We start from the raw sequence: 26,630 nt of genomic DNA, 5'->3' as shown, positions 1-26,630 counted from the left end.
AGAAAATATTACCTCTTTCGACTTTTCTTCAGAATTGCTGAATCTAGAATTGTACACAGAAACAAAAAGTAAATATTGCTTGAACCCCAGAATCATAACTCGCTGAAATAAAATAGTCAAAGTGTGCAGAGATATAGTCAAAACGCATGCCCTGCTTTTATTATAAAACTTGAATTCATTAATGGCACCCTGTCAAGGAAATCCTTCTAAATCTGTAAACATAATAACTTACCTCTAAACACAGCTGACTGGTGGCATTTACTCATATGAGCATGTAAGTCCATTGCAAAAGGGAAAATAGTGCAAGGTGAACAGCAGATACTGTAAGTTTCATCTTCTGGTATACGTCTTTTATCTAAGTCAGTGGGTGGACCTGCTCCTGTTGAGGAACATTTGATGCATTATCTGTCCTGTGAGTGTCTGTTCTATTTCAGTCAGTAGGCCTGTCTTATAGAACAGAGTAGCTACGCAGAAAACCCATGACTGCATGTTGAGTGTATGTCTGATGTGTGTAACCTTGTGCTAAGAGTAATAGGAATAAAAGCGTATTTTGAAGATACCCAACTGTATATGAAGTCCGTAACCTGTATGCATTTTTTGTAATGCTGCAAATAGTTGTTAGAAATAAAAATGTACCAAAGGAATGAAATAACATCAAGTTTAATTGCCATTGAATCAGTTCACCCTGTGTCTTTCGCTCGCAACAATTTTTCACTCTATGATTTAGCTCAAATGTCCAATGCTGTTGGTTAGACAGATTAATACTGGTTATCTTTTATAGGTTGCATTTTTAGAATCATACACATGGCACTAGGTAGAGAGGATTTGGTCCTCCACCAATACAAGGTAGAAATATCGAAGGACACACCCTGATCTCCATTCTACGTGGGAATTTGGGGCAGTGTGGGGTTTCCTTATCCTAACTCTTAACGCCTGCCACCACCTGTTCTGCAAAAAGTTTGACATTTGGGATGTTTAAGCAGAACCTCTGTATGGAACTGGCATTCACAATCCAAAATCTTATACTCCAAGCTCTGTTTAAAAATAGATTGTCTAAAAAGTTCATAAACGTTTCTTAACTAAGGGCTTCAAAGAACAATTAATTAGAACCATAATATTATGTTGTGGAAGACGTCCTAATCCTACACTCGTTGCTGGAAATATGGACTATTAGGAGATAAGTATTTAAAACTTTGCACTCTTCTATGCCCACCTTGTGCCATGGAACATCTCTCTGTCCTTTGCCCTTAAATTCCGAGAAATTATTCTGGCACCCTAGCTGTGGAATTCTCTTCCACATGAATCTAGATTTCTGGAGACCGAATCAACTTTCAGAAAAATGATTAAAACCTGGCTGTTCCATCAATACCACTAATTCCCTTCTAACTTCTGGATTGTATTGGCCTCCTAGTGCTAGGAAGCCCTTGGGCAGGTATGCGCTCTATACATCTCCTTAACTTAAACTTAAGAAAAAGAGACTGCTGCACTGATGCAAGTCATCCATAGATCTGTATTTCTGCTTAATGTAAATTATTTTGCATTATTTCATTGCATCCTGACTAGACAGGTTTCGGCACACGCTGTACTTCCAAGAGATGACCGGTTCCACCCATCAAAAACACCTGTGATACATTTAATTGCGTAGCTGTCTTCCCCTAGTAGAGTTCTGGGCCTCGTAGTTACTCAATTTTACAAATTCTCAGAGCAGACCCGCATGCGATTCTCCATGTTACTTTTAGGGGCAATATGGTACGGAACCACTCACTACCCAATTAGTTGTACTTTCCTGAAGATTAACAGTGCTAACCTTTTGCAAGGGTTTATCGCTCTTGGCACACAGCCCTCAGGTTGCAGTTAACCACAACAGAACTTCAAGAAAGAGACTGCTGCACTCTTGAAAGTTGGTTGCAAAGTCTTCTGTTTATCACTGCCGGGAAGCAGCTGGGAACACGCGGCAATAAATGGCTTTGTAAGTACTCTTTACATGTATTTGCCTGTGGAGAGGCTTATACCTTATAGTGATCTTTGATGAACTGAACCAGCTTATTTGACTTTCAGGAAATACAGTGAACATGGAAGCATAATTATTCAGGATGCATAATTGGAGTCAAAATGGGTTTGCTTTGGCGCAGTAATGCAAAGGCACATTTGTACCTTGTTTACACTATCTTGGTAGTGTCTGCATTGCAGTTACCTTGTTGAAACTTTTGGCCAGTATTAAGCTGGCCAAAAGGGACTACTACATCAATGCTATTAAGAGGCAGAGCAGAAGCAAAGAACGGTCTTCTCTATAGTGAAGTCCTTCACGCATCCAAAAGCTCTAGAGCAGCAAATTCCACCCTCAGCAGTCTTCTGCAACCAGTTTGCCCATATTTCGAGGAGAAAATTGAGCGAATACAGAGAGATTTCCCAGTTCCTCCTCCGATAATAGCCATCTAAGGCCGGGGCAAAACAAGCTATACACCCCGAGTGCCTTTCAATCGGCTTCTCTTATGCAAACCAGTGAAGTCATCTTGGCTTGTAAATCAGGAGCCCCCCTGATTCATGCCCTCCTCAAACACTTCACCAGATAATTGATGTAATTAATCCTACTATCAATGCGATAGTTAATGCCTCACTCAGCTCTGGAGTGGTCCCTCCTGATTGGAAAAAAGCAATTGTGAAGCCTTTAATGAAGAAATCCAACAAGTCTACCACGGGTCTATCCAATCTTCGACCAATATCCCTCCTCCCTGTCTTGGGTAAAATAACAGAGCAGATAGTATACCAAGAATTGAATTTTTTTGTTGATACTCAGAATATTTTACATCCTCAACAGTCAGGTTTTCGACCTAAACATTCGACTGAAACTGCCCTTCATCGAGCTCACTGATTCTATTAAATTCTTGCAGGATGAGGGCAAAAACGCTGTCTTGATTTTGTTGGACCTCACGGCAGCGTTCGACACCATCTCGCACGAAATCCTGTTTGACAGACTGAGAAGTATAGGCATAACAGAAGTTGCCTTGGCATGGATAATATCCTTTTTGACTGACAGATCTCAAACAGTCTCCTTGGGCCCTTTTTTATCCAACGAAAAAAAAGTTCCATCTGGGGTCCCGCAGGGTTCCATCTTAGGCCCTTTATTATTCAACATTTACATGGTCCCCCTTATTGCACTAATCGAGTCACACGGGATACTTGTCACATCATACGCTGATGACACTCAGTTAGTGGTATCTATGGATAAAAATTCCATCAATATGGAACAAAACTTCAAGAGCTGTCTGATGGAGGTTTTCCGATGGATGAACACCAACCATTTAAAATGTAATGCCAATAAAACAGAGATTTTATCTCTGTGAAAAGATGTACATTTCTGTCCCAAGGATTGGTGGTCTGAGGACTCACCTGCTCCACCCCAGTCAGTGGAAACCGCAAGAAATTTGGGGGTTCTATTTGACTCCTCTCTCCTTCGACCAGCATGTAAGGAACACAGCAGGAAGCTGCTTTAGTATCATTAAATCTCTAAAGAAGTTTTTCGAGTTTCTGCCCACTGATTCCAGAAAGACGGTGGCAGTGGCCTTGATACTATCGTGTTTGGATTATCGCAACGGCTTGATGGCCGGGGTGAAAAAATCCACGCTAAAAAAACTTCAGAGTGTCCAATACGCAGCAGTGAGATTGGTACTTAAATTACCCAGAAGATCCTCGGCTACCCCTGCGCTTAAGACCTTACATTGGCTGCCACTACATAAGAGAATCTTATTTAAGATCTTGTTGACCTCTTTCAGAGCTTTAAATAAGACCGGTCCAAAGTATCTTGCGACACGTTTTGCTCGCTATAACCCTTCAAGATGCCTGAGGTCGGCAGGCGGCAACCTAATTATGTAAATTGATACTTGTATAGCGCACTACTCACCCGCAAGGGTCTCGAGGCGCTTGTACGAATACCGCTGTGGAACCCATTCTGGCTTTCCCTGTGAGGCGTCCACTCCTGGGCACCCCCAAGGTGGAGGCCAGGCATCCTTAGCGTTGTGGGGGCCGTTGTGGAGATTAAGCAAGCTATTGCCCAGAGTTGCAGAGTGGGACTCCATGATTGGAATAGGCACAGAGGCGAGAATTATCAGGTCCGTGGAATTTTGAGCTCAAGACCCGCCGAGGCGGGGAATTGAACCCTGGTCCCGGGCTAGACCTCTGCATCAGGGGCTGCCGCTCTAATCATTGAAAGAAGAAGACCCGGTCACTCGTTTGTTGGTTCTGCTCAATTTTTATTTAGGGCAGAATCTTGCACTCAGGTATTTAATCCTTCTGTGCAGTCTATATATTTTTTAAGGAAATTCAGGAAAAGTAAATGCAGTGATTTTTACAAATACTATGACTGTCCGAAGAATTACTTACTGTCCTGCACAAGGACACATGTATTTACATGTATTTACAAACACAATTTACACATCACTTAGAAAAACACAAATTTTTTTTTTACATTTAAATAATATATACAAGACAAACATTTGGGAGAATATGACTCATTAAGATTGAAAGAACCCTGTCCACATACTTTCTGTCAGACCACTAAAGCTGAATATTTTTTCTTTTTCTTTTGGCCTGATAGCGCAAGAGACTACTAGTGCAATCAATGTTCTATGTATTTATCAAAACACAAAAGCCTTATGCGCAAAAAAACATTCGGACTTAAGACGAATGAGGTTCAAGAGCCTGTAAGCCGACGCGTTTCTGAGCCTGTCTGTGTACTTGGCGGGCTCGTCTTCAGGGCTTTGGGGCTGGGTACCTACATGAGTACAAATATAGGGCATAGTAAGTTTTTAACCCTCTTTTATGCGTCACCAAAAACTGTTCAACTGACGTTGTTGTTACCTTTTAGTTGTGCAGTCTCTATTATCTGATCTTCAGATCGATTTCTTTTAGGGGACTCATTAACTTCTGTAATGGAAACAGTAACATGGTATGTTTCCCAAGGTTCTTATCTTTACGTTAGTGGTTTATTCTCAACCTTTTTTAGCACTCACGTGTTTAACAGCCAAGATGTTTTCGAGCAGGTTATCGGTCTCCGTTATGAGCGGTAATAGACGCTGGCGCTATAAAATCAACAGGGACGTTTTTAGTAATATGTCACTATCCTGTTTATCGCTACAAACATCTTAGCGCTGTAACACTAGCAGCGGATCATTGGGCACTTACTTTTTGTGTTTTCAGCGGGCGCGGAGCGCCGTATTTCTTTGTATGGGGACGCCACCTCTTGTTAGTCTGTAACCCTCGGCGCTGTAAGTTTAAGCGGATGCGGTATTTTAGTATGGGATTTTCACTATTATGGGCATTCAGTTTCCACAATACAAAAATAAAGCACCTACTTGCACGATGTAGACGTCGAGTCTATATTGGAGGGGGCGTTGCTCAACTTCTAGTTTGTTTACGGTGGATGCGGTTAGCGCTGTAATCAATTAATAAAGCGGAGATTTAGGATTACGTTTTAACGAGTGTTAAACCATTTAATATTTAACGCATATGCTTGTTTACCTGTGGATGAGTCGCTAGGCACTGCTGTTTACTCCAGAGTTCCTCAGATGAGAGAAAGGCTGAAAAAACGCGAGGGTTTGGAGTTTTTTATATCACCCAGTGCTTCTGGGACATGTAGTCCTAGAATTTCAAGATTGATTATTTGAGAGGTGGTCTGTGCCGCCTACGGCCCAGTTATTGGTTTTGGCTTTCTGTATGTTCATTCAGTCCATCATTCACGCAGTCATATTTCAGAATTAGATATGCCTCCCTTTTTGCTAATAGTGCTTCTACACTACCTCCTCTTGCAGGGACTTGAATCTTTGATAATACTGACCACTTTAATTCTTTCTCAGTGTGGCCTGAATCGATGCAATGTTGGACCATTGGGGCATTTAGAACTTTTTGTTTAATCCTAGATCTGTGTTGGGTCAGTCTTTGTGACACTGTTTGTGTGGTTTTCCCTATGTAAAGTTTGTCACATGGACAAATGATTACATAAACCACATTTTTGCTCTTGCAGTTTGTGAATTCCACGTGGGTCCATTTAACATTATGATGTTCAAATGTGGTGCCTTCAATGGTATTTATGCACGAGGTGCAATTACCACACTTGTGGTGTCCTTTGACCGGGTCTAATTTCCACAATGTGGGTAAATCGCTTTTTGGTCTCTGGGTACCCAAATCCGCTCGAAGAGTAAAAGCATAGGGCAACAAATAATTCGAGCGGATTTGGGTACCCAGAGACCAAAAAGCGATTTACCCACATTGTGGAAATTAGACCCGGTCAAAGGACACCACAAGTGTGGTAATTGCATCTCGTGCATAAATACCATTGAAGGCACCACATTTGAACATCATAATGTTAAATGGACCCACGTGGAATTCACAAACTGCAAGAGCAAAAATGCGGTTTAACCCTCCGGGTTCTGCAACTGAATGTTAGATCTCTCGTAAAGCACCATGCAGAAGTCAACACTCATTATGGACGAAAATCCAGATATTCTATTCATATGTGAAACCTGGCTCCATAACGACCAAACCAGCATTTTAAATCTCACGCTGCCTAACGGTTTCTCTATGAAACTGGTTAACAGAGACTCTAGAGGCGGTGGAATAGCCGTTGTGTACCGAACCACATACAACTGCTCCTTCACCAAAGAAGAAATCTGGGGCTGCGAATGCGCACGCTTCAAGATTGCCACTTGCCCGCAATTCACTCTCTCTGGCCTTTACATCTATCGGCCTCCTGGCCCCTCCGCCAGGTTTATTGAAGAACTCTTGGAACTTGCTCACACCTTGGCAGTCTCCTCCCCCAACTTTACCATCTTGGGTGACCTCAATCTCCACTTCGACTCCACCTCTGACCCCACTATCAAAAACCTGCTAGCCGACATCACGGCCTTGCAGTTAAACCCCTTGGTTCACTCCCCCACCCACACTGCTGGGCACATACTGGATCCCGTTTTCTCGAATCTATCGGAAGTCACGGCTGATCCCCCTGAACCCATGGGCTGGACTGATCACTTTCTTGTTAAATTAACTATTATGGCAAAAAAAACGCCCCCCAAAGCCACGGCCAACTCCAGCCACAAACGACCATGGCACAAACTCATCTCCGGAGACCTCATCAACCATCTAGGTGAATTCCACCCCCCGATGAGAATAGGGATATTAATACAGTTTACGCCGCCTTCCACGAATGGATAGTCACAGGGCTTGATGCCTTAATTCCGCCCAAATTGACTAAAACCCGCAGTTCCCCCTCTAACCCATGGTACAATGACTCACTCAAAATGTTACGGAAAGAGTGCAAAAAAGCCGAACGCGAGTGGAGGAAAGAATACTTAGACACTAACAAAACCCTCTACCTATCTAAACTTCGCACCTACCACAAGGCGATTCGCACTACTCGAGCCTCTTTCTACGCAAAGGAAATCGAATGCAGCTCCAACCCCACCAAAACCATCTTCAAACTAGTCCAAAACCTCCAGAAAATCCCCAATCCAGGCTCCTGCATCACCTCCCTGAAACAATGCGAGGACCTTGCCACCTTTTTCACTGAAAAGGTGAGGAAGATCTACGCGTCCTTTCCACAGGACGATGCTACGCCCACTAGCACCCCCCATTCGACGGCAGAGACATCAAAACTGCTAAGAATACCCGACATATCACTAGACGACCTCGCTAAACTATGTAGACAGGTCAAGTCTGGTTCCCCAGCAGACCCCATGCGACCGTCCAAATTCTTGGAATCACTTGACTTCTTTCTCCCCCCGCTTGCCAAACTACTCAACCTCTCCTTTTCCTCAGCGGTGGTCCCCACTTGTTGGAAATCTGCGTGGGTTTCACCCATCATTAAAAAACCCACACTGGACCCCAATAAGCCAGAAAATTTCCGACCTATTTCCCTGCTCCCCTGGGCGTCAAAACTGGCTGAAGCTCACGTCAACAAAATACTATCCCATCACATGCAGCAAAACCATGTCCTGGACCCTTCCCAAAACGGCTTCAGACCAGGTCACAGCACTGAGTCGGCTCTGCTGACCACTACGGAGCACCTTCGAGGTATCCTAGACGCCGGTCAAAGTGCCGCGCTGATCCTGTTGGATCTCAGCGCGGCCTTTGACACGGTCTCACACAACATCTTGCTGAAACGACTTGAGGCCATTGGGATTGGCGAATTAGCCCTTGAATGGTTCCAGTCCTTCTTAAAGGACAGGTCCTTTCAAGTCTCAGCCCCCCCCTACATCTCTCAACCCCACTCCATCGGGCAAGGAGTCCCCCAGGGGTCGGCGCTCAGCCCATCCTTATTTAACCTATACGTTCAGCCTCTCGCAGTGGTAGCTAAAGAGTGGGACCTGACGCTGGTGTCATACGCTGACGACACACAGCTGGTCATCACACTTTCAGAAGGTCCTTCACCTTCGGCAACCAAATTCAGAGATGGCCTCGCAGCAGTCGCACAGTGGATGACACTCAACTGCCTGCAGCTAAACGCCGGGAAAACGGAGGTCCTCCTCCTGGGAAAAAACCCCACCCTTTGGAACCATCATTGGTGGCCCTCTGTACTTGGCCCCACCCCCGTGCCAAAAGAAGTCGTCAAAAACCTAGGAGTCTGGCTCGACCCCTCACTTAACTTTCAGTCCCACACAAAGAAAGTGGCAGCCACGTGTGTGGGTCTCATGAGGAGCCTCAACCCCATACTTGGATTCTTTGACTCCAAAACCCGTCAACTCATTATGCAAGCCATGATTCTTGCCCGGCTGGATTATGCCAATGTCTTACTCTTGGGGGCAAACAAAGCTGAACTAGCAAGACTGCAGCGTATCCAGAACTCGGCCGCCAGAGCAGTGGTTGGTCTCCCACGCAGGTGCTCTGCCAGAGCCACCATTCGCAATTTGCACTGGCTGCCAGTGGAATCTCGGATCCAATTTAAAACCCTGACCACGGCTTTTAAAATTCTCAAATCCGATTGCCCCGAACTCCTGCGCCCACTTCTGATACCATACACGCCCCAGCGCAACTTGCGTTCTCTGGGACAACACCTCGTGATGGTCCCCCGAACTAAGCTCTGTAGACAGGGTGGACGTTCCTTCAAAGTCCTAGGAGCTAAGTTATGGAACTCCCTACCTCCGCACATCCGTGCCCAAACCAATCTGATCGCTTTCCGAAAAGTACTTAAGACCCATCTCTTCTCTGTCATCTAATTCCGCTGTTGGTTCCCCCCTCCCCTCTGGTACTGGTTAGGTCAGCGCCGGGACACTCCGTTGCTGGGGCAGCTGTTTGCGCTCTAACAAATAAATAACATAACATAACATAACATAACATCATTTGTCCATGTGACAAACTTTACATAGGGAAAACCACACAAACAGTGTCACAAAGACTGACCCAACACAGATCTAGGATTAAACAAAAAGTTCTAAATGCCCCAATGGTCCAACATTGCATCGATTCAGGCCACACTGAGAAAGAATTAAAGTGGTCAGTATTATCAAAGATTCAAGTCCCTGCAAGAGGAGGTAGTGTAGAAGCACTATTAGCAAAAAGGGAGGCATATCTAATTCTGAAATATGACTGCGTGAATGAAGGACTGAATGAACATACAGAAAGCCAAAACCAATAACTGGGCCGTAGGCGGCACAGACCACCTCTCAAATAATCAATCTTGAAATTCTAGGACTACATGTCCCAGAAGCACTGGGTGATATAAAAAACTCCAAACCCTCGCGTTTTTTCAGCCTTTCTCTCATCTGAGGAACTCTGGAGTAAACAGCAGTGCCTAGCGACTCATCCACAGGTAAACGAGCATATGCGTTAAATATTAAATGGTTTAACACTCGTTAAAACGTAATCCTAAATCTCCGCTTTATTAATTGATTACAGCGCTAACCGCATCCACCGTAAACAAACTAGAAGTTGAGCAACGCCCCCTCCAATATAGACTCGACGTCTACATCGTGCAAGTAGGTGCTTTATTTTTGTATTGTGGAAACTGAATGCCCATAATAGTGAAAATCCCATACTAAAATACCGCATCCGCTTAAACTTACAGCGCCGAGGGTTACAGACTAACAAGAGGTGGCGTCCCCATACAAAGAAATACGGCGCTCCGCGCCCGCTGAAAACACAAAAAGTAAGTGCCCAATGATCCGCTGCTAGTGTTACAGCGCTAAGATGTTTGTAGCGATAAACAGGATAGTGACATATTACTAAAAACGTCCCTGTTGATTTTATAGCGCCAGCGTCTATTACCGCTCATAACGGAGACCGATAACCTGCTCGAAAACATCTTGGCTGTTAAACACGTGAGTGCTAAAAAAGGTTGAGAATAAACCACTAACGTAAAGATAAGAACCTTGGGAAACATACCATGTTACTGTTTCCATTACAGAAGTTAATGAGTCCCCTAAAAGAAATCGATCTGAAGATCAGATAATAGAGACTGCACAACTAAAAGGTAACAACAACGTCAGTTGAACAGTTTTTGGTGACGCATAAAAGAGGGTTAAAAACTTACTATGCCCTATATTTGTACTCATGTAGGTAACCAGGCCCAAAGCCCTGAAGACGAGCCCGCCAAGTACACAGACAGGCTCAGAAACGCGTCGGCTTACAGGCTCTTGAACCTCATTCGTCTTAAGTCCGAATGTTTTTTTGCGCATAAGGCTTTTGTGTTTTGATAAATACATAGAACATTGATTGCACTAGTAGTCTCTTGCGCTATCAGGCCAAAAGAAAAAGAAAAAATATTCAGCTTTAGTGGTCTGACAGAAAGTATGTGGACAGGGTTCTTTCAATCTTAATGAGTCATATTCTCCCAAATGTTTGTCTTGTATATATTATTTAAATGTAAAAAAAAATTTTGTGTTTTTCTAAGTGATGTGTAAATTGTGTTTGTAAATACATGTAAATACATGTGTCCTTGTGCAGGACAGTAAGTAATTCTTCGGACAGTCATAGTATTTGTAAAAATCACTGCATTTACTTTTCCTGAATTTCCTTAAAAAATATATAGACTGCACAGAAGGATTAAATACCTGAGTGCAAGATTCTGCCCTAAATAAAAATTGAGCAGAACCAACAAACGAGTGACCGGGTCTTCTTCTTTCTTATAATTACAATTGTCCTACCCGGCCACACCTTTTGGACAGAACCCCCCTTGATAACAGAGCTCTAATCATTGAGACACACTTCTCCGATTAACATCCCCAGATTTAATTATAAAACCAAGGGAGGTAAGACACTTACCGTTCTGGCCTCCAAGGCATGGAATGCCATGCCTTAAGACCTTCGACTTCTGGCTCAGGAGAATGACTTTAGGAAACAATTAAAAACTTGGATCTACAGTATGTCGGACTTTTTTGTAATGGCTGCAATCTACGTTTTAATATTGTATTGTACACTGTATCAGCGCCAGGATGCTCCTTTCGGAGCGACAGTTAGCGCTCTATAAATACCATATACAAATACAAACTAACTATGCATTGAGCAACGCTGTAAGCTATGTATAGTTTAATAAAAGTTCCCTGCAACCTGATGGCGATGTTCACTTGTGCAAACCAAGCATTGGCGAGCTGCAGTAAACTCTGGAATTATTGGGATCCTCTCTGCCTTACATGGAACAGCCGCTCTGTTGTGCCTGTTTTTATATGAAGATTAAAGCAGGGATTTAGTTTTCTGATGTTACTTGCAGCCGGTAGCACGCAGTTTAGGATTTCCCCAAAACACATTTTTATTTCCAAACACATTTTTACGTCAGCTGAATTGATTGCTAAGTTCCAGCTGCTTTGCTCTATGCTTCTCAAGAAAACACTTGTTGTGTGGGAAATGTGGCCTTTGCATTCAGGGTCAAATTCATACTGTAGGAATTCCAGATGGAGCGGAGCATGCATGCCCAGGCCAAAACTAAGCTGCAATTTGCTTTCTAACTTTTAGAGATGCCTGAGTTTCAGCAGGCAGGTTTGTGACAGGGATGTTAGCTCGATGGATTGTCTTAATCTTGCTGTTTGTCTGTTTCTGACAGGGTGCAGTGGCAGCAGCTTTCCTTCACCTCTCCAAACAGATCACATCGCCAGATTCTACGCCAAACCCAGCTACAAAAGAGAGGAGTTTCTGGCCGGCGTGTTTGGATGGTTTGGTAGCATCTGTCCTTCGCTACCAGGGACACTGTAAGTAGCAGATCTACTCTGAGGATGCTTGAGATGAATGTGTGTGCGAGAGAATTTGCTGTGCCACAGATGGTCTTGTTTCTCTAGTCCGGAAGCAAACGACGTGACGTAATTCTATTTCCCGCGACTAGTTATTCTTTGGAAAAGGCTAATTAGCCAAGTGGCTGCGATAAGAGCCATAATATTTGACCCATTTCCTCACCCTTGGGGGGTGCAGAGGAGAGGTGTGTCCACTTCCTTGTAGAAACCTTCTGCCCACAGTGGCAATGCATGCCGTGGTTTTAAGCATTTATACCTCTTCTCGCCGTTCTTCAGGCAGAAATTATAAACCTTGTATCATGAGAACATGAATGCAGTGCACCCCATGTCAAACATCTCTAGGCACTTAAAGCCTCCTTCACTAACATTCCTACAACCTTCACCTCATGCTTTCAGTAGTTGGCCACTTTTTCGTCCCGGAAAATAGTGCACCAGTAAACTGGTGTTGTTTGACAGTGTTACAGATACCTTTTTAGGTTTCGCCTCGCCGAAGGATGCGCTCTGCGCATCTTTTCGGCGCAGGCGAAATCCTGTTGAGAACTGTAAGGTGGCTTTGTTCGGCCCTCGTCCTTGATTGGCTGGCTCCGTAAACGGAGCCTTGCCATTGGACGAGGGGCCTGTCCGTCAATGCCGGACCAGACACGGGGGCGTTCCCGACATTCTTTGGCTTTTGCCGACGTCACGCGACGCCGGGAACGCCCCCGTGTCTGGTCCGGCATTGCCGGCACCCGCCTTCCGTCGTCAGCGTCTCTCCTCTCCTTTCCCGCCCCCTCCCGCTTGTTTTGTTTGCGACCGCTGCTCGCGCTGACACTCGCCCTCCCCTGCCTGGACCCTGAGCGTGTGACTGCCCGTTGCTGTTTTGGTCGTCCTGTGTATGCTGCCACGTTGGTCTTGCGTCGGGGTTTTTTCCCTTCGACGTGTTTGGCGGTGAGTGCTGGTTCGTGAGCCCGCTTGCGGGCGTTTTGGTGGTAGAGGGGCATAGAGCGGTGGAGGCAAAGAGCGGAAATGAGCGGCATTTTGTGTGGCCTGGGGCGCCGAGGGGGAGCGCACACGGGATGATGGTCGGGCCGTGTTCATCGGGGTGATGCATGCCTGGGTCGTGGGGGTGCTTTGCCGTGGCTCGGGAGGCTCTGATGTTGTGGAGTTGGCTGCGCAGCGAGGTTGCGGTGCGGAGCTGGCTGTGAATCTGTGACGCCGTTGACGTGCATTCAAGGTGGAGCGGCCGAGGCTGGACTCACCCCGGTGGCCACTGGGGGCGCCAGCCGGTGGGGCACCGTCCCCCGCGGGAGTGGCAGGGACTCGAGCCTTGTGAGGAGAGCCAGGCTTTGGGTGTCTTTTATGCATTGGTCTTGTTGTCTGCGAGCGTTGTCGTGTGTGAGAGGGTGTCGGCATTTGGAGGGAGACCATGGTGCATTTAGTACGACGAGCTGAGATTGGATTTGTCCACGGACGGTCACGGGGGGCCTTGTACAGGAAATGTACAATGGCGATGTGTTTTTATGACGACCGGTTTCTGCGCGTTGTGCTTATGGAGGACCGCTATCGTTTTGATGACTGAATTTGTTCTGTACCGTGGACGGAGTGGCCACTGCCTCTCACGACACCTTTCATTTGCGTGTGCAGTGTGTACCTCCAATTGGGGTTGGTTTTTGGGGAGAGTGTGGCCTGGCAGTCGGGGCGGTCGTCCGCGGATCTGGGGATCCAGGTTTGAGTCTCAGTGGGGATGCGCGGCATTGCGTTATTGATTTCTCCGTGCCTGATTAGAGTGAAGGTGTCCGTCTGTGCCCTGGTCGACATGCTGCTTTTCCATTTGTGATACAGGTTGTTTTGTGTAAACTTAAGGCATGCAGACTGTTGTCATGGTGGTTGGGGTTTGGTGTTGGTTATGGGGGGAGCTCGTGAGCCGGGTTCGAGTCTCGGTGGGGACGCGGGGGGCTGTCTGGCGGATTGATGTGTTTCCCCCTATGCAGCCCGCCTCTCTCTGGCACCACTGCAAGGCATACCCCCGCTCCCTCCTTGTGCCACACTGGCCCTCATCCCATCACATAAGCCCTTCGGTCGCTCGCCGCAGTACCGCTCGCGGCCGCCAGAGGACGCCCTGCCCTGACTCTATCCCCGCGATCCCGGGCTCCAGACCCACATGTCTCCGCTTCCTGCTCGGCAGAGCCGCCGCTCACATGCTGCTGAGCGGAGCCCCGGCGCCCCGCTCCTCCGTGCCCGCCTCCCCGCAGAGCCCCGCGGCCCAGCCGGGGCCCCCGCAGGCCCACAGCACGGGACAGCAATGCACTGCCGGCATGGCCCGCTGGCTCAAGGAGCACCTGGGCTTCAAGAGCAGCGCCAAACCCGTGCCCCCGGCGCCGCCCCGTCCGGACTACCGACAGCCGCTCCCGGGGGGCCCCCGCGAGCCCGCCGTCGTCACCCCCGCCCCGCAGCCGGACATCGTCAGCGCCTACAAGCTGCAGAAGGAGCGGGACTTTGAGGACCCTTACAGCAGCGCTCCGGGGGGGGCGCGCCGACCCGTCCGCCCCCGGGGGGGCCCCGGACGGCAGGTTCCTGTCCCCCAACCGCCGGCTCATTAAAGTGGAGGCGGAGAAGGCGGCACCCCCGGTGTCCCCTTGGGCCCCATCACCTGGCCCCGCAGCAGCCAACAAGACGACCCCGACGTCGCCCCCTCCGGAGCCGGCCAAGCAGGACAAGGTGAGCCGGGGCAGGTAGAGATCCGAGGGCGGGAGGGGGCAGTGAGTGGTGAGAGATCTACACCGTGTGAGTGACACTTCATAACAACTACACACATACTTCGGAGCGCCAGGTAACCCCTACGGAGGGGGCAGTAATACTACCTGTGGGGCAGGGATGGCGAGGAGGCCACCCCTACAGCGGTCTTCGGGGCAAGCCAGCCATATAGTTTGAAGAGGGGTAACGACTCGGATCCGCACTGAGGGTGGGAACAACAGCCCGATCGAGGGGGACCGGCTTAGGAGCCCCAGACCAAGGGAGCGGCACATTGATGCCAGCTGGAACATGTTGAAGGGATAAACTTCGTGCCCTGGGGCATTACTCCCAGCCATAAGCTAAGGACTGAAATGTTTTCGACTGGTCCTACAGTAGGAGCAGTGCCCCCTGCCTTGTGCCGCCGGTGAGGTACCACCATACTGACGCAGAGCTGGGCTGCCAGCCCCTGGATGGGCATTAGTAATGCCTGGATGGTGGCCGAATGCCATCAGCTTCCGTGTGTGCCTTTAGTGTAGGTGATCGCTGCATAGTGAGTAGTGGCATTGTACCCGACTTTGTGTACTGTGACCCCAGTCCCACAAACCCTTCTTGCCGTACTGCCCATGACTCGAGACTGGCTTCCCTTCCTGGAAGGTGGCACGTTCTAAAGGTCAGGGATGCAGTTTAAATTCCCCACTCACAGCTTCATCCGGACATACAGCATTTACCGGCAGCGGCGTGTGAGCACCCCCCTTCCGCGCACGCACACTTCGCTGTTCCTCCAAGAATGTGTCTGTGTACACTGCTTTACCTGCTCGTGTATGTGTGTAGTCCCTGGGTCAAACCGTCAAGAGATGCCTGTCCGTAGCGCAGTGCAAATGGGCACCCATTATGCGGCGACAACTCACGTTTCTAAGTGGCTGTGGTACATGCCTACAATACTAGTGCCTTGATGTGATTTGTTATGTAGCCGAAGCATGAGGCACTACAACCTCGGTAAGTTACGTGAGTCTGATTTCATATGAGACGTAGACCGTATCAGTCCCTCCATACAGTGAGTGCCTAGACATGACTGGGTGTGTAAACCATGCAGGAGACACTACAATATCTGTATGTTATATGTGTAGGATGCACCTTCAAATATTTATCTCTATAGTTGGAGGTTGGGGTGCGGGGGGTTGTATCACCCAACCAGTATTTTGGTTTTTGCTGTGCTTTCTGTTCTTGCATCCAGCTATATAAACCAACAGCTGACATGTGGGCCCCTGTTGCCTGCTTGTGCCTCCGTGTGCCCCTGTTGCCTGCTTGTGCCTCCGTGTGCCTCAGTTTTCGTGCCCCTGTTGCCTGCTTGTGCGCCCCTGTTGCCTGCTTGTGCCTCCGTGTGCCCCTGTTGCCTGCTTGTGCCTCCGTGTGCCCTTGTTGCCTGCTTGTGCCCCTGTTGCCTGCTTGTGCCTCCGTGTGCCCCTGTTGCCTGCTTGTGCCTCCGTGTGCCCCTGTTGCCTGCTTGTGCCTCAGTGTGCCCCTGTTGCCTGCTTGTGCGTCCGTGTGCCCCTGTTGCCTGCTTGTGCCTCAGTGTGCCCCTGTTGCCTGCTTGTGCCATGTGGGTGTGTGTGGAGGGCTCTGTGTGGCTGTGTGTGTGGGGAGCTTTGTGTGGCTGTGTGTGTGGGGAGCTTTGTGCGGCTGTGTGTGTGGGGAGCTTTGTGCGGCTGTGTGTGTGGGGAGCTTTGTGTGGCTGTGTGTGTCCTTTGAAGCTAATATTCTGAGCTGTAGGCGAGTTCTGCCCCTTTTCTGCTAGCAGTCTTTTGAGGTAGCTTTCTAGCCTCTGGAAGTTAGTTTTCTCCCTGAGGTTGATTCATTGTCACTATGTGGGTTTCAGCGCCTTCATTGCAGGCCATCTTTAGAGATGACCTCCAGCTGTATGGGTGGAATATCCTCCTCCTACTCTGGCTGCAGTCTCTGGAGGTGAACTAAGCTACAGGTACCACGGCACCACCTTCTTCTAACAGTCTCTAATCATGACTCCTGCGGGCTAGGTGGTTGTGATTCTTCTGCAGCTGGTCTCGAGATTACCTTCTGATTTGTTTGTTTCAATTCCTATGCTGCACGCAGAGTCTGTAGGTGACCTCTAAGCTCTCTGTAGTTCATCTCTATATGCCATCTCCCTGGGTGGCCTGCTAAGCTCGTAGTTCATGTTGTCATTTACCCGCACTTTCTGAAGATGCCCCTTTGCAGTCAGTGTGTTCAGGCTTTCCTGTATCTGCAGCTCAAAGTTTTAAGTGGCATGAAAAAAAAGTTGGAGGTTGGGGGGCGGGGGGTTGTATCACCCAACCAGTATTTTGGTTTTTGCTGTGCTTTCTGTTCTTGCATCCAGCTATATAAACCAACAGCTGACATGTGGGCCCCTGTTGCCTGCTTGTGCCTCCGTGTGCCCCTGTTGCCTGCTTGTGCCTCCGTGTGCCCCTGTCGCCTGCTTGTGCCTCAGTTTTCGTGCCCCTGTTGCCTGCTTGTGCGCCCCTGTTGCCTGCTTGTGCCTCCGTGTGCCCCTGTTGCCTGCTTGTGCCTCCGTGTGCCCTTGTTGCCTGCTTGTGCCCCTGTTGCCTGCTTGTGCCTCCGTGTGCCCCTGTTGCCTGCTTGTGCCTCCGTGTGCCCCTGTTGCCTGCTTGTGCCTCAGTGTGCCCCTGTTGCCTGCTTGTGCGTCCGTGTGCCCCTGTTGCCTGCTTGTGCCTCAGTGTGCCCCTGTTGCCTGCTTGTGCCATGTGGGTGTGTGTGGAGGGCTCTGTGTGGCTGTGTGTGTGGGGAGCTTTGTGTGGCTGTGTGTGTGGGGAGCTTTGTGTGGCTGTGTGTGTGGGGAGCTTTGTGCGGCTGTGTGTGTGGGGAGCTTTGTGTGGCTGTGTGTGTGGGGGGGGCTCTGTGTGTGTCATTTGCGAGAGATAAAGCTAGTGGCATTGTAAATGACAATGCCATTTATTTATGTTAAAAAATACATAAATAAAAATAATGTCAAGAGCAATGCCAATAGCTCTAACTTTAACAAAGGCGAAACCATTGCATTGTAAATGCTTGTTTTTCTAGTATCCTGAATGTTTTATAATGGACTGCAAATAGCTTTAAATGGCTGCAAGGCAATTAAACCCTCTTACAAACCCCGTGGAGTGTTGCTCAGAACCTTACAGTTCTTTACTCTTTTATAACTTGAATAAGTGCTCCAAAAGCTGTTGACATGAGAGCTGGCCCCGGCTCACCTACATTTCTGTTCTTTCAGCACCCAAGTGGTACATTTTGCCGAATGAAACTAGAGGGATCCATCTCGGGGAGCATCAGTCTGAGACTCTAGACCGGTCTTATGACGTGTCATCGAGACCTCCATCTCCTGGGGGATCAGCACATACCGAGAGCCAAGACTCTGATCCTTATCCTTCAGAAGAAGGTAACAGTCCTTGGACGGCCCTGTGTGCATTGTGTAGCGTGTCAAACAGTGGGATAATGGCGTGTCCTGTTTTGTTATGCAGCAAAGCGTTCATTCGGTCGGGGATAGAGCTGGGTTTGAAGTGCACATTTTGAAGTCTAGTTGAAAATCTCTTCCATGATAACAGTTCCATTTTGATTTTGAGCTTCCCAAGTGTAAGAACTTGCGGGAGTCAGAGACGGGTGTCTGTCTCTCATTGTTAATCCATGCTTGAGGTAGTACATAGGGGTTCACTTTTGAAGTGCTTTCTGGAAGGGGAAGGTAAACCAAAGGGTCAGTAAATGTAATTGAGAAATATGTCTTTAGTGGGACATGGGATGGTTTTTACCTTTAGGGGTGAAACTGTTATCACCTTTGGAATGAGTAAATTGAAGATGGGTCACACTGCCCATCTTCTTTATCTGTGACAGAAAAGTTATGATCGTTCTGTGAAGCCCTCAATGGATTATTATTTCAATCTCTGTAGACTAACTCCTCATTGGGATGTCGATTACAAAGAAGAAATCCGTAAGGGCCTTCCTGACGTGTAGGTCCGTGAGAAAGCCTAAACTCTGGAGATTGTATAGGGGACATAATAAAACTAATGTACAAGTTAATGTGTGGTGTATAGGGGACATAAAACGAATGCGCCCGTGTAATGTGATGTTAAATGCAAATACATTACACAATAACGTCTTTGCAGTGGATTAGTATAAAAAAGCAGAGTCAATCTGATTACTATGAGAAACCATTTTTCACTTCGAAACTGCAAAAAGGGACGCAGTGTTAGAGACAAAGTAGCACTACGAGAGCAAAAAATAAAGGGGCTGAATATGCAAAAGCATAAGAAGAAAAATGGTAATTAAAAAAAGGGCAAAAGTGGGAGGAGTAAGAATGGAAAAGGTGCCAGTGGTAACCTCCCCCTCAAGAAAGAAGATAAAAAACAAATGATACACACAAAATAATGAATTGTTAAACCAGTAACGCTTACAATGAAAAAATCTAAAAGCAATCATCTTAGCAGAATATTTTAAGTGTACAGAACAGGTATTCAGTGCACCTTGTGTTTAAATGAAAATTAAGCTGACCACCATTTGGGGGTTTAGGACATGAAGGAGGGACGGCAACGTGTAAGCACTAAATAAGCTGCAGTTATGTTTTTCCTATATTTGTTTACAAGTGATCAGACATCCGGGCTATTTTGTTCTTTTTCAGAAGGATTGGACTTTACCAGTCGCAGCACCTCCAACAGTTGGTCCGAATCAGAAGACACTGGGAGTAGGCAGTCCTGTGAGGTGTGTTTTGGTAAAGCAAAACTGTGAGGTGTGTGGCTAATGCGTGTGTGCGTGTGTGTGTGTGTGTGTATGTATATATATATATGTGTGTGTGTGTGTATATGTGTGTATATATATATATGTATATGTATGTATATATATATATATATATATATATATATATATATATACACACACACACAAAATACATACATATCTATCCTACTGGCGGTCGCCAGTAGATAGTTAGGACCTATTATCCATAGGAAATCCGCAACATTCTATTTGGAATAACTTTGGGGTTGGTTGACCAATCTTCCAAAAATGTTCATAACTAGTGGCCCGGTCCGCTCCTATCCTGAAAGTCTCTGGGTGATTCGTGAAGCTGGGGCAGAGAAAAAAGGGGGGGGTCCCAAAACGTGTTTTCCCCATGCAATTTTCCATAGGGACCTTTAGTCGCAGCTACAGCCCGAACTGCTGAACTGAATTACACCACATTTGGCAGAAAGGTAGACCTTGGTTCAGAGTCGTGCCTTTTGCTTAAATGGTGTAAATCCGTTCAGTAGTTCTTTAGAAAATGAAAATCGCAGATATATCTATAGCCGCGCTTGATCCGCGTACCCTGAGCGCACCCTCCCGATCATGAGCTGCATGTTAATTGGCTGTCAACTGTCTGTCAACACTCCAAACCAGGAAGTGTTGGCAGCCATTCTGTGCCTCAGTAGAAGCGAGGCTGAAGAAATCAATGGAACTAGTTTGAAAAAAATATAAAGGGGGCAGGGTAAAAATACCTTGACCCTCTAAACCTTTTTAGGGGGTCCCTCAAGGACGTAAATGTTAAAAAAAAAAAAAAAAAATTTAAGCAGTGAAATATGCGCAGGGTGCGCGGATCCTGTCGAAAAAAATGAATAAAACGAAGTGCGGGCTTTGATAATTAGCCCCCAGCGGGGCCAAATCCCGGGGGCAAAAGTTTAAAATTTTATGGGGGGCCCAGAGGGGCTACAACATAAAAGTGTGGGGTGTGCTCAACCAACACCCCCCCCCCCCCCCCAGCAAAATAAATGTCTAGGGGGGCTCAAAGGCCCCCAGCTCCAGGGACCGCTACCCCCTGGGGCTTTCTCAAAAATGGTTGAGGGGGGCTCAAAGACCCCCCTCCCCAGCCCCGGGGACCACCTCCCCGGGGCTTTTTATGTTGTGGGAGTGGGGGCCGCGTGGCCCCCTCCTGGAGCCCTCGAGGGCCCTGGGGACCGCCACCCCCCAGGGCCGGCTCCTGCAGTGTCCCGGGGTGCCCCCCTGGGACACTGCTGTTTGCTATGGCAGGGCGAGAGCCGAGGCTCCCGCCTTGTCGTAACAAACTTGGTTTGGATTTTGAAAGAGAGAGCAGGGAAACCTGCTCTCTCTTTCAAAATGAAAACCATTTTGCCTGTCCACACGGGGAGCTGCATGTTAGCAGCTCCCTATGTGGAAAAGCAATGCTGGCTCCCGAAGGATGCGGGGAGCCATCTGGGACCGTGGGGTTATTGGGGCTCCACCACGGTCCCCAACGTTATCCCTGGGAGAATAGAAATTAGTGATGGGTGCTATTTCTTTTTTACGGTTAAACTAGGAGTCTGGCATCCAGCGCGGCGCTCAGCTCGGCTCCCTGGTGTGCACCCGTTGGCTGCACGATATCTCTCGCGTTGGGTGCGCGGCCCCTATCTCGTTGGGAGCACGCATCCAAGCAAAAACAAAAAAATATTTTTCAGATATACATCAAGCTTATGTGTTTAGATCTTGGGTGGCTCTAAAAAGAGCCGTTGTGTTTGACAGATTTTGGTACCTACAAGTAAGTACCGAGGCAGAGTCTAAAGTTCATGAGGAAGACTCTGTTACCCTCATCTGTAAAATGTACACCATCTCTCCTATATTTTATTTATTTTTTATTTATTTATGCGATTTTCTATAGCGCGAACTTTACCCGAAGGTGTCAGAGCGCTTTACATAAGCACCAGTTGAGAAACATAAGTATTTAGGATTACATGCGTTACAAAAGAAGGATACACACGGAAAAAAATTGCAAATGAACAAGATGTAAAGTCACACAAGGAGGCGATACTCTAAGATAGTAAAAAGGTCTCCTGCATATACTAGTGATTGGATTTCTCAATATACAAAGGGAGGGGATAGACATGGATATACTTTAAGAGTCACATAGAAATGGAAGAGAGCGCACCGGTCTACTGCATATACTAGTGATTAGAGTTATCTCTATATATATATATATAGGGAGGGGATATGACTGGATATACAGTCACAGCACCAAGGGAGGGACAGAGAAGGGCAGGAAAGTGAGACAAACCAGAGAGGGAAGCAGATAGTAACAAGTAAGACAGCGAGGACTGTGTCAGAGGCAGCAGGAGAGACAATAGAGAGGTCACAAGGACAGAGGGGGGAGGTCAGAGATCGCTAAAAAGGCGGAGGAGAAAGGTAGAGGCAGAAGTGAGTCATAAAAATAAAATGGTGGGGAGCACAGAGGTCCAAAAGTCCAGAAGATGGTCCAGTCCAGAGGTCTGAAAGTCCAGAGGTCTTAAAGTCCAGGAAGAGTGCTGCCATAGCCAGCAAGTCCGGGGGGAGAAAGGCAGTCCGCTGCAACGGTTGTGTGTTTACCATCGTGTGTTTATTATGCCCTTGCTGCAGAGAGAGAAATTCCCTTTAGGTTTGTCCCTGGAAGCGCGTGGTCCGCTGCTCACCTCTGTCCAGATGGTGCTATACACCCCCAGGAGTCTCCAGATATTCAGGATCGGCTCCGTCGGCCGTTAACAACACTGGACGCCATTTTGGAGTCAGGCGATTGTTGCCGATCGGGGGCTATTTCGTGCTTCAATGCGGTGTTAGGGGCAGCAATCGACTCTCCAGCTCCCAGAACGCCGCTGAAGGATGGGTGGCGTTACGACCATGCTCGATGTGATTGCGGGGCTGTGGAGCGACGAGGTAGAGATTAGGACAGCTAAAATGGCGGGCCGTCACCGATCGCCGCTACCTGCCTCCGCGTGTGCTTTCCAGTACTCGCGTCAGGGAATGGTAGAGTCGGAGTGCCGCCACTCCTCCGCTGCGGCCGTATACAAGTGCCCGTGTGCTGCTCCTGGTGTAAAGCTCGAGGCACCGGTCCGGACTCCCAGAGCCCTGGCGGGCGCCATCTTGCCACCGGAAGCATGCAGCCCAATTCTCCTCGTTCTGTTGTTGGGAGCGCGCCCAGGTATGATTTTGTGGCATCTCCTAGTGCTGCATGCGTTCCGTCACCTGGCTGATGTCAGTACAGGTCGGGGCGACGCCAGGAAGCGGGCAGTATGAGAGCCCGATCGCGGAGCCTCAGCAGGACGCATCTACCTGCTGAGGCTCCTCCCACAATCCTATAGATACCATCCATATTGAAACGTAGATTGTTGTGGTAAATGGACCCCATCCTATAATCTCGGAGAAAAGCAGAAACCGCTGTATTGACATGTTTACTAGCTTTCTCAATCTGTGGACAAACTTGATTGGACCAGTTCCATTTCTGCCTTTGGCATATGTTAGAATAGACAAAGGCAGTTTGGGGGGAAAAGTGGCATCAGTTCCTACAAAAGGTGTCCTTCATAAGCATAAGCATTTCCAGACCTACCCCAGTCAAAGTGCCTAGATCATTACCACCACAGTGGACAATTATGAGATCATGGTGTTGGAGATGTAAAAAGGATTTAAACAATGGCATCAATTGGTGCCACTTTAACCCTCTCTGTCCAATCCATTTAATATCTATGTGATGCTGACGTTCCTCGTTGGTAGGTCGGTCTTGGTGTCCGGGCTGGATTCTGAACAAGCCTTGGCTGCTGCAAGGTGTCCGGTATACTGGGTATTGGTGCAGGGCAGCTCCTGGGGGTCCTTGTGTTGCAAAACTGGGTGGGGAGACTGATCTGACCTCATGGAGCATGGTGACCACCTCCTGGACGGCTGCTAATCCGATGGACCCGGTGGTCAGCAGATCAATTAATCAGATAATGCGGTTGGTGCCCGCAGGCTGTAGGGAAGTGACTCCTCCACCTCAAGGGAGATGCTGACTAGTTGACGGATTGCTGTCAGCCCTCAGAGGCTTTTAGAGGGTCCAAAGCTGCAGGACAAGTTGGGTCTTTGTAATTGTCGAGACAGAAGCAAGCAGGCATGGTTTGGCACCAAGTCCATAGCTAATCCACAGTTCTTGCATTCGGCTCTTCTTTGGCCTTCTTCTTTATTCAGGTGAATCTGAGTTTCTGGTGTCGGGGGGGGGGTATCTAAATACTGAATTTAGGGGTGTTAAGGGGAGTAGCCAATGGGCTACTAACCCTTAGGTTCACTACACCCCCTATGGCTGCTTCCTGTGAGGAGTGGGCATAACCCTGTTCCCGAGTTCCTAATTCCATCAAAAACAAAGCGGCGGAACCCTTCTTTCGTGGAAACACGCCTGCTCTGATGCCAAACAGGCTTCAGGGAAGGGGTGGCAACTCCCAGGTCAGGTGAAAGCCCGGGTCACATATCAAAGGCAGTAGGGGCTTTGAAGCACCTGACTTTGATATGCTAAATCACTAACCATCCTCCTGGGGGCGGTATGGACACCTTCCTTCGGCACAGGCATTGTTTTTGTCCTCCAGGAGCGTTGGCTTTCACCTACAGGGGTCAGAAACATGTCTGTGGTGGCAGGCTGGACAAGACCAGTCGGCCAGCACACTAGATAGTGGTAGGTTTTTCAGGGGGCACCTCTAAGGTGTCCTCTGGGTTCATGTCATAATAAATCTTGTACTGGCAACAGTACAGATTTATTAAGACCAGGTGTTTGATACCAAACACCATAGGTTTCAGTGAGGCCATCATTTAGCTGGGGAACTTGAATGACCAGTGCATATACTTAAGATGGCTTCCCTGTTCACTTGTACTATCTACTACTTGGACTATACAGCACACGGGCATATCTGCTCATGCAGATATACCCTCACATGTAATATAATGCACCCTTCCTTAGGGATAAAAGGCCTGCTGTAGGGGTGACTTACATATATTCTAAGCAGCGACTTTGTCATGGCACACAGTGAGTGTGGCATGTCGTGTTTTCATTCATGTTTTGCACCATGACACACAGTCTGCAATGGCAGGCTGCATGTAATTTGCAGGGGTTCCCTTGGGGTGGTATAATACAAGCTGCAGCACTTAGAGACCCTCTTTGTTACCCATACCCTGTCCCAGGGGTATCACTTACTAGGGTGTGCCAATTGTGTGATTCTTTTATCTTGTTTTAGAGAAAGGGCACTAGGACCTGGTTAGCAGGGACTCAGTGCACATCAGTTCTAAAAACATCAGTATCAATGGCAAAATTTGGGGGTGACCATGACAAAAAGGGGCACTTTCCTACATGTATCATAAGTAAAATCAGTCCTCTAGTACATTTGTCAATGTTTCAACCCCATAAAACGTATGTGGTGTACTTTATTGCTGATGTGCTCCAGTTCCAAGAGGGCTGCCCTTTTCATTGAGCACATCCCCGAAAGTGAAACAGTGATGTGCAAGTTCATTGTACGCAATAAAGATGGTAATACATAGGCCGTCTTTCCATTGTCTATGGTGCAGCACCCATTTTATTGGAGCGGACAGTGCTGTGCTGTCAATAAATGCAAATGGGATGACCTTTGGGCTGCTCATTTTGGTAATGTACCTGTTTACATTTTTTTATAGCTGCTCATGCTCTGATGTTTCCAGTCCAAAGTTGCAAAGTGCATGTGGTCAACATGAGACCGTGGTGTTGATCTATAGGCAACATGCGATCTGGTGCATGTGGGCAATTCTACAATGGGAGAGGTGTATGTGTCTGCGTGAAAGCACAGCACTGAAGTGCATATGCGTAGCCCACATATGCAAAGTGTGACTACAGTGCGCCGGTGAAGGTGCACCTAAGGTAAGCCCGTCTGCGGCCGGCCGGGGCCCTGGGCTCCTCACCATGCCCCTTTTATCACCTACTCCTTCGAACTCCTCTGCTCCTACCAAGGCCCCTGGAAGCTTAACATCGTAACTCTGGCTCATATTGCTAACAATGGCCTTGTCCGAGCCAACCCTACGCCTTCCTTTCCTTTTAACTGACCTTCTTTACTCTGCCCCCGCACTACTGACACAGGCCCCTCCCCCTCAGCTGTCCTTTCGCCTACCATTTCAGCTTTTTTGTTGAACACTAGATCCGCAGTTAAACATTACCTTGATTTATTTATTTTTTTGGATACACACAAACCGGATCTTCTGTTCCTTACAGAAACTTAGTTTTGCCCTGACTCCCTGCCTAACCTATTAGCAGCTCTCCCCTCTTCCTATTATGCCTTACGTGCCGACCGGCTTGCAGGGAAGGCAGGAGGAGGGGTTGCCTTGATTATCCGCTCTGGTCTCCACTTCCAGTTATTACCTTCTCCATCTATCATGGCGGTAGACTGCTTGGTGGTGCGATCTGCCTCCTTTCAAGTCCCTGTCACTTGTGTTTTAATATACCGTCCCCCCCAACAAATGCCTCACTTCCTCCCGGCCATCCAGGAGTTGCTAGCTACTCTAGCAGTAAATAATTCCTCTGTCCTGGTGCTCGGGGACTTCAACTTCTGGCCTGCTGACCTGGCGGAGGATGCTATGTCTAAAGAATTCACTGAACTTCTTCTTAATCTGAACTTTCTATCCCATGTTCATATTCCTACCCATACCCAAGGTCACATATTAGACCAAATTTGGTCACTCAACATTCCCGTCCCTGCCCCCATTGTCACTCCCTGCCTCTGGTCCGACCACTATTTGATTTCTTTTTTTCTTGATCTAAGTTTAGCAAAAAAAAAAACTTTTCCCAGGAACACCTGGGCCCACAATTGGAGCAAAGTAGATGTCCCTTCTCTCTGCTCCTCCCTTCTAGCATCCTGCCCTGCACTTGAGGATTCAACTCTGTCATCCCAAGCAGATTCTATCAACAAATGGCTGTTC

At 47.8% G+C, this 26,630-nt stretch overlaps 1 protein-coding gene across 2 annotated transcripts in view; it reads left to right on the top strand.

Moving 5' to 3' along the window:
- Positions 1 to 26,630, top strand: part of DELE1 (DAP3 binding cell death enhancer 1) — an 87,067-nt gene that overhangs the window by 23,020 nt on the left and 37,417 nt on the right. The window contains exons 4-6 of one of the 2 annotated variants that reach the window (XM_086931349.1): positions 12,026 to 12,170; positions 18,184 to 18,348; positions 19,582 to 19,661. In XM_086931349.1, the coding sequence (XP_086787475.1) occupies positions 12,026 to 12,170; positions 18,184 to 18,348; positions 19,582 to 19,661 (390 nt within the window). The remainder of the gene's footprint in view (positions 1 to 12,025; positions 12,171 to 18,183; positions 18,349 to 19,581; positions 19,662 to 26,630) is intronic. The other variant, XM_086931350.1, reaches the window with a different exon arrangement.

The sequence above is a fragment of the Lissotriton vulgaris genome, chromosome 7 (genome assembly GCF_964263255.1).
Source record: "Lissotriton vulgaris chromosome 7, aLisVul1.2, whole genome shotgun sequence".
NCBI classification, from domain to species: Eukaryota; Metazoa; Chordata; class Amphibia; order Caudata; family Salamandridae; genus Lissotriton; species Lissotriton vulgaris.
The sequence above is the reverse complement of the archived record's forward strand: the minus strand, read 5'-3'. Positions and strand labels throughout refer to the sequence as shown.